Below are 12,261 nucleotides of genomic sequence, written 5' to 3' on the forward strand. Positions count from 1 at the left end.
AAAATGAATATAAAACACCATTATGCCTGGCATTTGTGGATTGTGAAAAGGCATTTGACTGCATACAGCATAAGGCAATGTTTCGGGCACTGGAAAGACAAGGCATAGATACCCCATATATTATGATTTTGAAGAAAATATATGAGAGTGCTACCTCCTTTATTAGACTAGACAAAGACAGTAGGAAATTTAAAATCGAGAAAGGAGTTCGACAAGGAGACACAATATCTGCGAAGCTGTTTACTGCTGCTCTTGAGGAAGCTTTCAGAAGATTAGACTGGTCGCAGAAAGGAGTCAATGTGAACGGAGAGTACATAAACCATTTACTATTTGCAGATGACATCGTGGTCATAAATCACAATCCCAAAGAATTAGAGGAAAATCTTAATCAGTTATGCACAGTTAGTAAGGATTTTGGACTAAAGATGAATATGGCCAAAACAAAAGTAATGATGAACAAGTATGCCACAGAAAGGGAAATAATGATTGAAGGAGCAGTAATTGAAAAGGTGGAGTCACATACTTATCTGGGACAAGTTATTAGCTGTAATAATAATAAATGGCTGGAAGCCAAGAGAAGAATAAATTTTGGATGGATAGCATTCAGGAAATATAGTCACACACTGAAGAGCAATATCCCAGTTTGTCTGAAATGTAAAATAATGAACCAATGTATACTCCCCACTATGACTTATGGAAGTGAAACTTGGGCACTAACCAAAAGAATGAAAGAGCGAAGAATGGAACGAGTTATATTGGGAATGAGACTGTTAGATAAGAAGAGAAACACATGGATTAGGCAGCAAACTCAAGTAAAGGACATTCTTATCAAAACTAAAGAACTAAAATGGTCTTGGGCAGGACACATAGCTCGAAGACATGATGACAGATGGACTAAGAAAATAACAGAACGGTATCCAAGAGGAGCTAGAAGAAAACCTGGAAGACAAAGGCGGAGATGGATAGATGAAATTCATGAGTTTGTGGGTAGTAAATGGATGGCCAGTGCTCAAAACAGAAGGAACTGGAAAGTTGCAGGAGAGGCCTTCATCCTGCAGTGGATTGAAAATGGCTGATGATGATGCTGCTGCTCAATGCTGATGGGATTCTTCATCTTGCTCAGAATAATTGCCTGAGAAGGCATAAATTCAAATTGAGGAAAGACAGTTGTAGGATAGATGTGCAGAAGTTTGCCTTTAGCCAATGGGTGGTTGATTGCTGGAATAAACTTCAATCTGTCATAGAAGTTGATAGCTTAAATAGATTCAAGGCAGAACTTGACATAAGGTTGGAGAAATAAGGGTTTTTTTTTTTTTTTTTTTGGCTGATGCTATATAAGCTTGCTTTCTTGCATCATGCGCCTTTGCTAATGCTAATCGGTGATTCGCTGCAGGATGGAAGTAGGCCAATCACATGCGGAGATAGCAATGGGTCTGAATTTTCAACCAAATGTAATCTCTCGAAACTGTTAAGAGAGTTCCAAGAGACAAGAAAAGTATCCTAAAGGGCTGCATAAGGTCAACCATGGATTACACCATGACCAATATTTGTTACTAATTATCAATTAATATATTATTAGTTAATAAATTAATTGGTAACAAGGTAATTAATTGACTTTTCACTTCTGTTAATCATGGGAAAAGAAAATATTAAATTAATTTAAGAAATAAAAATTGAATGTGCCTGAATTTTAAAGGCATTGTATACAATACCCATAACTTTTGTTGCAAACATCCATTTGACAACCTTCTGTTTCTTTTCTCATTACTACCTTCTGCGTACAGTGGTATCTTCACAGTTCAAGCCAGGACTTCCAGGGTTGGACTAGCAGCTGATCCCTCAAAATGCTTTCTGATTGCTCTTGTATCTCTTCTATATTTTCATTTTATACAATATCAAGTGAACTCAGGAATGTTTTTTTGTAAGGGGTTTAACGTTCAAGAATGACTGTTTTGTTCTTCTCTGCTAATTACCATTCCAGTTGTGATTATAAAATGGATTCCAGTATTCATCTAGAACACTGAGTAAAAGCTGTGACACATTATATGGTTTAAATGCACCCAAAACTATCAAGTATGGCACACTTTTGTATTACAAATATACTTGAACATCAGGACTGCTGCTCTTGTTTCGCCATCAATGTTGGACAATGGGCAACATCTCAACTAGATAAATTAGTGAAAGAAACAAAATGGTTACCATTCATCAGTAGGAGACAAACAGGTAAGTGAAATTTAGCATCAAATAATGAGCTTCTGCTATAAAAAAGATGCAATCTGCCAATCTTGCATATCAGTTCTTATGTGAGAAAGATTATTAATAAAATGCCAGGAACATGCTAATTGTCTAACATGTAGTAAGGAAACCACACAGTGTGCCATTATTGATTTATCAGTGAAAGCCAATGGCTTCCTTGCACTGTGTGGCTAATACTAATAAATAATAATAAAATAAAATAACAGGTTACTTTCATTCCCCTCCAATATGCAGTTCCTTTGCAAGCAACACTTTACTGTGTTAAGCTAAATATTATATTGCACTGATCAGAATCAAATTTTGAAGATAAGAAATACTAGACATTACATACAGAAAATATACGGGATTTCAAATGTATAGGAAAATAGTGAACAGTAGTATCACTGCCAATAGTGATGCTAAATCATCCAGCCTAGCCTACTTCCAAGTATAAATTCTTGACCTCATCATTGATACAAAGCAAACGTGTTTTTTTTATAAATATCATTAAAAATTTGACCACTAATTCTGATACAATAAGGTAAGCAGCAGCCATTATCAATCCACTGTGGAATGGAAGCCTCAACAACTCATGATGAGGGAAATGGACCATAAACTGCCACGCTGGTCCAGTGTGGGTTGGTATTTAGCAGTCAGGGGGCTTGAACTCTGGTCTACTCAAAGAGCGTGTGCACTCCTGACCATTTGGCTACAAAAGGCCTCCGTAGCCGAGTAGTCAGGAGCGGGAGTGCAGTTGCACACACTCTTTGAGTAGACTGTGGTTCAAGCCCCTGATTGCTAAATACGGTCGAGCTGCCAACCCGCACTGGACCAGAGTGGCAGATTATGGTCCATTTCCCTCAACATGAATTGTTGAGGAGGCTTCCATCCTGCAGTCGATTGATAATGGCTGCAGCTTACCTTACCTTTTCTGATACAATAATGGTGCATATGTTGTGTTTACGGATAAATAGGAATTGGACATTATTTTCCTTGGAAAATAATTTTGCTTCAACAGTTGAAGTGGTCTGGTTAAATAAAGAGTGAACTGTTACAGTTAGAATTTGGTTATATTTTGGGTTCACCCTCATCAAAAATAGGAATTCTCATGTTCTGACAATATATATTTAAAGGAAGAAAAAAGTTCCCAAATGAAAAGGTATCACATATATGAGAGTTCAACTCCTCATTTGAATCTCATAAAATATGAAACAAGTATTTAAACATGAAATATGAGGGGAAGGCCAAAAAAAATTTGTATTCATCCAGAAGTTGTGATTGAAAGATGGAATTTTATTTAGTTGATACCTTAATCTTTATAGCAACCACAGAAATTGTTGTTTTGATCTGCCAGTTCATTTTTTTTCCCCTTTTCCATGCTGAATGAAGTGTCACAATGGATAAAGTGGAATACAGGTTGGTGTTTTTGGTTCCACTTTCTGCAAGGGAAAACAGGCAAAACAATCCATGAAGAAATGGTTGCTGTTTATGGAGAAGACTGCCCAGGTTACAGGGTTGTTGCACATTAGCATAGGCACATGATGCAAGAAAGCAAGCTTATATAGCATCAGCCAAAAAAAAAACCCTTATTTCATCCATCCACTCACTGCAAATGTTTGTCAAGTTCGGCCTTGAATCTATTTAAGCTACCAACATCTACAATGCCAGATGGAATTTTATTCCAACAATCAACCACCCGCTGGCTAAAGGCAAACTTATGCACATCTATCCTACAACTGTCTTTCCTCAATTTGAATTTATGCCCTCTCAGGCGATTATTCTGAGCAAAAGGAAGAATCCCATCAGCATTGAGCATGCTCAAACCATTCAAAGCTTTATACACCTCAATCGGATCACTTCGCAGGTGCCTAGTCTCCAGACACTGTAATTTGCAAAACTTAAGCCTTTCTTCATAAGAGCAACCCTTTGTTCCATTCACTAATCTTGTTGCCCTTCTCTGTACTCATTCCAACAGCGCTACATCCTTCCTAAAATGAAGCCTCCAGAGCTGTATACAGTACTCAAGGTGTGGCCTGACCATTGCCTTATACAAGGGGGTAATCACCTTATCCCTGCTAGAAAAATTCCTGTATATCATTGACAAGGCCCCAGGGGCTAAAAGTAAAGTAAAAGTAAAGTGCAGCCATTATCAACCCACTGCAGGATGGAAGCCTCCTCAACAATTCATGCTGAGGGAAATGGACCATAATCTGCCACAATGGTCCAGTGCGGGTTGGCAGATCGACCGTATTCAGCAGTCAGGGGCTTGAACCCCGGTCTACTCAAAGAGCGTGTGCTACTGCAAACTGTGATTTGGTGATAGATTATCAAGTGCTAGTTTGATTTTGATTAAATCTAAACTTTAGTTTATTGTTTGCCATTGTTACAAGTTTTCTTATTTTTGCACAAGTTTGCAATTTTATTAGCTGCCCTACGTCCTCGGCATCTGGGATGGGCGGTTGGGGGATTTCCCCTAGTCGGCTAAATGGTTATCGAGGTAGGAGGGACAGAGTTGTTTCAGGGGTTAATTTTAGCATTTCCATGCCCTCGAGTTATTGTGTTAAGCTCCTGGAACCCTTACCCGTTAAACTTGGGTGAGGGAGCTTTTTAAATTGAGTTCCTGGATAGATTTCCGGAACTTTTGTTTGTAAGTGATTTTGTGTTGAGTACGGGTCATATAAGTTGACTGTCTGACTCGTTACTAATTTTTGTAAAAATTGTAAATAGTGTGGGTCGGCGAGTATTGCCTTTCTCTTTTAATTGTATATATTATTATTTTAATTTATACAAACTAACATGTCTGGGAAAAGTCGACCACTGGCTCTCTTCCCAATCTAACACTTGATGAGCAAGAAGACATGGAAATAATGTCTCAGAAAGAATTCCAAGATTCAGTAAGTGAAGTTTCTGAAGACAAAATAGATGAAATTAGCCATGTAATATTAACTGTAGCTAAACAGTTGGTTCTTGAGGAAGCAGAATTACAAGCGACTCCAGTGGGTTCTACTAAAAGGAAGTCAAGTACTAAGGATTCTGTGTCAAAAAGGAAGAAAAAAGCCAAGAACATGGAAACATCTAAACATGAGAAGGCAAAGCCTAGCCAGGCAGTTGAATCATCTGGTAAGGTGAAACAAATTGAAATTGCACAGATACCAAAGTTGTTTCCAATAAAAACTAATGATTATTAGCATTAGTAGAGGCATTTGATGCAAGAAAGCAAGCTTATGCAGCATCAGCCAAAAAAAAAAAAAAAAAAAAAAAACCCACTTCCACTTCACCCCTCTGTTCGTTCAAAATACCTGTCCAGCTGAGCCTTAAACTTATTTAGGCTATCAACCTCCACCACAAGGGATGGCAGTCTGTTCCACCAACCAACCACCCGCTGGCTAAAGGCAAATTTCCGCACGTCTATCCTACATCTGTCTTTCCTCAATTTGAATTTATGCCCTCTCAGGTGATTTTTCTGAGCTAGAGGAAGAATCCCATCAGCATTGAGCATGCTTAAACCATTCAAGGCTTTATACACCTCTATCAGATCACCTCGCTGGTGCCTAGTCTCCAGACACTGTAATTTGCAAAACTTAAGCCTTTCTTCGTAAGAGCACCCCTTTGTTCCATTCACTAATCTTGTTGCCCTTCTCTGTACTCATTCCAGCAGCTCTACATCCTTCTTGAAATGAGGCCTCCAGACCTGTATACAGTACTCTAGGTGTGGCCTGACCATTGCCTTATACAATGGAATAATCACCTCCTTATCCCTGCTGGAAAAATTCCTGTATATCATTGACAATACTCCATGAGCTACTCTTGCAGCCCGTCTGCACTGCTCAGAGAACTTCATATCTGCCTGCACAATAACCCCCAAGTCCCTTTCATTCTCTACCACTGTCAGTGTAGTACCACAGAGTTGATACGTTGCTCTGGGGTTGCTGTTTCCCATGTGTAGTACTTTACATTTGTCAATGTTAAACTTCATTTGCCACCTCTCAGCCCATCTGCTCAACCTTTCCAGATCCTGTTGCAGCAGCATAGTGTCAGTAGTGTCCTTGACAACCCTGCCAACCTTTGTATCATCTGCAAACTTGGACATTAAGCTTGATATACCATCATCAATATCATTTATAAATACAGAAAACAATAATGGACCCAACACTGAGCCCTGAGGGACTCCACTAATAACATTAGTCCACGATGAGCAGTGTCCATTGATTACCACTCTCTGTCTTCTCCCCCTCAACCACCCCTTTATCCATAGCAGCAATTTGCCTCCAATGTCACACTGCTCCAATTTGTGTAGCAGTCTTCCATGTGCAACAGTATCAAAAGCCTTTCTAAGATCCAAGTATATAATATCAAAGTTATTCCCTGCATCCAGTTCTTTTATGACTGCATCATAGTATCCAATCAAGTTGGTCAGGCAAGACTTCCCCTTAACAAAACCATGCTGTGTCTGAGCTATAACTGAAGTCTTGTCTAAATGATCCTGCAGTGCTTCTTTAACCAGTGCCTCCATTAATTTTCCTGGAACAGAAGTTAAGCTCACAGGTCTATAATTACTTGTGTCAGCCTTTGATCCTCCTTTGTGAATTGGGGTCACATTTGCACATTTCCAGTCTATGGGTACCTCCCCTGATGATAATAAGAAAGAAGGAAAAAGCAAGGCCTCAAAGGAAAAACCGGATAGCTCTGATGATGAGTTTGATGTTCTGAATTTGATGGATCTAGGAAAGATAAAAAGGCAAGGAGCAGATTGAGGCATAATCTGTTTTTAAGTGAAAACAAGATATTAGGAAAAGCCTCAGCTCAAATACTGGAGATCTGGGATGAGCTCGAGGTGGCATTCCTAGAACTCCAAATTGATAACCAAGTATTGAGGGCTAAAGAAAAGGAAATTCAAGATCCGCTTCCTAAGGAATATGCAACAGTGGCTGCGTTGAAAGAGCCAATAAAGCCCAAAGTTGCAATTATTACCACAAAAAATGATAATTACAAGAGTAGTGAGGATATGAAGGCTGACCTGCTCAAAACAGTTAGACTAGTTCTGCAGAACATCAGGATCAAGAATCTAAGAGCTATTCGAGACAAAAGAGTAATAATAGAGGCTGAAACAGAAAAGGATATTGAAGCGATAACTAAGTGCTCTAAGTTTAATGAACTGGGGATGCGAATAGAAAAGGTAAAGAAGCAGAGTACAAAATTCTTAATTTTCGATGTGGAGCAAGATGTGGATAACAACTCACGACTGGAACAATTGTGGCTGAGAAACTTGAAAGACTACGGGGTAGACCAAAAAAAGTGTTTCAAGAAAATTCAACAGTGATTTCTGTCAATAAAGTGAAAAACAAGAACTTGAATAATTGGATCCTACAGGTTACCAGGGCCATCCATAAGCAGTTATTGAATGTAGGAAGTGTTTATAAATTGGTCGTCTTGTTGAGTCCACGACATTGTTACAGTGACACAATGTTATAGATGTATGGCATTTGGCCATATAGCCAAGATATTTTACTGGATTTATATGTTATCATTATTTCGTTTCACCATGGATCCCAGTACAACAGGCCCATTTGTACGTATTATCAGTTTATTTATATACAGTTCCGGTGTTAATATTTGTGGCTTGTTCTTCCTCATTTTGTGACTAGAAGAATAAAGAGAGAAATGGTTCCACAGTCTCACTGGACTTACAGGCAGTCCCAGCAAAACTCTCTTTTTCATCGTCTCCTTTCTAACTTTCAGTGTATCACGTACTGTTGTATGTTATATATACAGTGAAACTTCCCTTTAACGGACAGCCATGGGGAACGAAAATGTGTCCGTTAGAGAGAAGTGTCTGCTAACAAGAAGTCTGAGGGAGAAAAAAAAGAAAGAAAGAAAAATCGTCAAACGTTTAATGTAAAATTAAATTAAAATATATACAGATTTTGAACAATATTTTTGTAAATAATATACAATTACATACACAAGAGATAAAGGAAAATCGTTAAACGTTTAATGTAAAATTAAATTAAATTATATACAGATTTTGCACAATATTTTTGTAAATAATATACATACAATTGTGTTATGCATATTATGACTTTATCTTAAGAAAAATGCATACAGTAATCACTTAATTTCTTCTGCACCTTCTTCCGGCTGATAATTTTGTTTTCAACATTTGTTTGGTTTGGAGTGAAGAAACCATCGAAAGTCCTTCAGTATCTTCTTCAGCGGCGAAAAACATTTTTAAACGATTGATTTCTATGAGCGCTTCTTCTATTTTCATCGGTGGTTCGTCGTTAATATGTTCTTCGACAGAATGACCTCCTTCCATTTCTTCATCCTCATGAGGAACTTCTTGAAAATTATCGATGATAATGTCGTTGATATCTAGAGCAACATCTTCTGTAGTGAGGTTTGAGTCTATATCTTTGTAGCCAGGGTCACTTGTAGCGGAAGTATCGTACATTATCAATAGATGTTGAAGTTCTTGTTCTTCTTGGTGCTCCACATTGCTGTTCACAACTTCAATTTTTGCGTTTGAGAAGCCAGACTTTACAAAACAGTTCACGACAGTTTGTTTTCTAATTGTGTTTACTGAAGAGGAAATCCATTGAATCGCATCTAGGATGCTGATTTTCTTTGCAAGGTCACTTGCACATGTTACATCGTTCATGTTTGCAATGAGATGTCTTAAAACATGTTTTCTGTAGTGAAGTTTAAAATTTTTTATTATCCCTTGATCCAAGGGCTGACACTCTGCAGACGTGTTTGGTGGCAGAAAAATGATTTGAATATTGGACAATTCAATGTGCGGGTGAGATGCAGCATTATCCATGAAAAGAATAATTTTTCTGTTTTGACGAATCATGTTTGGGTTAAAGTGACTTATCCATTCGCTCATGATATCTCGTGTCATCCACGCTTTTTTATTAGACTTCCAGTCAACATCCAAAAGATTCAACTTTATGCCCTTGAAACAACGAGGATTTTGTGGGTTTCCTATAACAAGAGGTTGTTCAAAGTCTCCCAGCATATTTGTACACAATAGTACAGTCAAGCGTTCCTTAGAAATTTTTCCGCCCTGGCACTTTTTTTTTTTAGACTCATTGTTTTTTCAGGAAGAGCTTTAAAAAAACAACCCTGTTTTGTCACAGTTGTAAATATCCTTAGCTTCAAAATCACGACATAAATCTTCCAATTTGACGGTCCACTCTGTTACAACCCCAGTATCAACAGATCCACCTTCACCACTTACGGTTTTCCAAGAAATTTTATGCCGAGTTTTGAACTTGTCTAGCCATCCCACAGAAGCTTTGAACTCATTTACTCCCATAGATTTCGTAACCTCCAAAGCCTTTTCCCTAATAATAGGCCCATTAATGGGAATTTTTTTAGCACGTGCGCGACAAATTTGAAGTCCAACAGTTTTCGGGAATGATTTTTGAACCTGATCATTTCCGTGTTGCCAAAATTGTTTGAGCAGTTCATTTTTTTTCTTTAGGATGTCGCTTACCTGCGTCTTCCCGATTTTGAATTTTGTAGCGAGATTGCGAACACTATTTTTTTGCCGATCATATGCATTAATGAGTTCGACTTTATCTTTTAAAGTTAAATGTTTATGAGAAGACATTGTGCACGTCACACGACACTGAACAAAACTGAAAACTGAAACTGAAAAGACAAAAGGCCAACCATATTCCCCCCCCCTGCACACACCGAATTCATCAGAAGTTTTACACGTGCCTTAAAATTCTTGGAAAAGGGTTTAGAACCGCGACATAAACCTTGATAAAATTCAGAGAATCGGAAATAAACACACGATTGAGGCAACACGTGGAAGAAACGTTCCTAGAAAAAGGGCCGTGAGCTCGCCCGCTGTCCGTTATGGGAAGATCAAATTAAGTGCTAATCTAAACGAAACTGCAGATTGCCTGTCCGCGTCGGTTACAGAGAATGTCCGCTAGGCAGAAGCTGCAAACACGTTAAAACCAATGGAGGTGAGTTGGGGAATTTGAAAATGTCCGTTGTAGAGAGATGTCCGTTAACGAGAGGTGTCCGTTAGGAGAATTTCACTGTATATATATATATATATATGTGTGTGTGTGTGTGTATTCATATAATGGTACATATTTTCCTTACCTTTATTTAGAGTAATAATTAGTATTAACCAAATATAGCCTTTTTAATTCTTCCTAAAACATTTGTTATTTTATTGTTGTCACTGTGACCTGTATCTTTTCCAGCATATGTATTTCCTCCACCTAAAAATTTATTGAGGGAAAAAAAAAAAAAAAGATTAAAAGCACAGCCTAACTGAAAAATAGCAAACAGGAAAATGAGTAACTATATGAAGATAATACACACATTTCTTTGCATTTGAAAATAATTTATGTATATAAGATACATAACTTAAAAATGATTTAATGTATATAAGATATACAACTAAAAGTGATTTAATATCTATAAGATATACAACTAAAAGTGATTTAATATCTATAAGGTATATAATGTAAAAAGATTACAGAAACATTACTGAAATTAAAAGTAAAATAAATGCAACAAAAAAATAAACCTAAATACATTTCAATTAGGATCCAGCTTTAGCTGGCAGTCAGTGCCGGATTAAGGCATGGGCTAGTAGGGCCCTTGCCCAGGGTGTCATTATTTAGGGGGCACCAAATTTTACAAATCATGAAAAAAATATATATATATTTAGTAAAGGGGGTGCCAAAAAATCTTTCTGCCCAGAGAGCGAAAATACCTTGGTCTGGTACTGCTGGCAGTCCAAGTCAGTGAAATGCATAAATAATGGTAAGTTTCAAATAACAAAGAAATAAAAGCATAAGAAGAGTTCGCAGATTACATGGGAAATCTGTCTGTTCCTTTTACCAGAAATCTTTTTTATCTCCACGGGGAGGGAGGAGACTGGATGATATGATCTTCCTTGGTGCAAGTGAAGTGGGGTTCCCCAAGGATCAGTATTAGGACCACTGTTGTTTTTAATTTTCATAAACAACATTGATGAAGCAATAGAGGGTGTGATGTCTAAATTTGCAGATGATGTTAAAATTGGTGGAGTAGTTAATGATCACTGTCAAGCTCAGCTTCTTCAGAGAGACCTAGATAGACTTCAGGAATGGTCAGAAAAATGGCAGCTATGCTTTAATCCAATAAAGTGTAAGGTATTACACCTGGGAAACAGTAATCCCAAAATAACTTATTCACTTGGTGGAGTTCAACTAAACCCAGTACTGGAGGAAAGGGATTTGGGTGTTACGATATGGTCAGACATGAAATTCTCTGAGCATTGTAAACAGGTTGCAAGGAAGGACCATGGTGTCCTATCGATGATCTATCAAACTTTTGCAAGTAGAGATAGGGACTTGATAATCCCATTATATAAGGCTTTTGTTAGACCACACTTGGAATACTGTCTTCAAGTATGGAGACCGCACCTAAAGAAAGACATCGAGCTTCTTGAAAGGGTGCAAAGACGGGTAACTCGCCTGGTGAGATCGGCAAAAGGGCGTCCTTATGAAGAAAGACTTTGAATATATCGGTTGCAGAGTTTGGAAACTAGACACCTTAGAGGATATTTGATTGAGGTGTTTAAGACTCTGAGAGGCATCAGTAAAATGAATGAGGATGAAAGGCATCAGTAAAATGAATGAGGATGAAATTTTCAAGATTATAAATGATGCTAGAACTAGGGAACATAAATTCAAGTTACAGGGGGGATGGGGATGTTTAGATTGGACTGCAGGAAGTTTTATTTTAACCAGCGAGTTATAAATTACTGGAATAAGTTGCTACATGGGTGGTAAAGGCTGACAGTTTGGGGAAATTCAAAGGTCATCTGGATAGTACCTTCGGGTGAGGGAAACGCATAGGATGATAGGTTTAATTTCCTTTTCTTTTATTAATTATTAATCATTGATCATTTTTTTAATCATTGTTTTATTAGAGTTTTTTTTTTTTTTTTGGCTGGTACAGCATAAGCCATAGGCTTTCTTGCACCACGCGGCCATTACTAATACTAAA

At 37.8% G+C, this 12,261-nt stretch overlaps 1 protein-coding gene across 1 annotated transcript in view; it reads right to left on the reverse strand.

Annotated features, from left to right (window-relative positions):
• Positions 1-12,261, reverse strand: part of LOC150090589 (dnaJ homolog l(2)tid, mitochondrial-like) — a 98,184-nt gene that overhangs the window by 4,844 nt on the left and 81,079 nt on the right. Inside the window, exon 11 of the mRNA XM_090378952.1 lies at positions 10,360-10,481. Coding sequence (XP_090235078.1) covers positions 10,384-10,481 — 98 coding nt within the window. The 3' untranslated portion in view covers positions 10,360-10,383. The remainder of the gene's footprint in view (positions 1-10,359; positions 10,482-12,261) is intronic.

Source organism: Mastigoproctus giganteus, chromosome 1, assembly GCF_048544385.1.
Source record: "Mastigoproctus giganteus isolate SK-2022 chromosome 1, ASM4854438v1, whole genome shotgun sequence".
In the NCBI taxonomy this organism is placed as follows: domain Eukaryota; kingdom Metazoa; phylum Arthropoda; class Arachnida; order Uropygi; family Thelyphonidae; genus Mastigoproctus; species Mastigoproctus giganteus.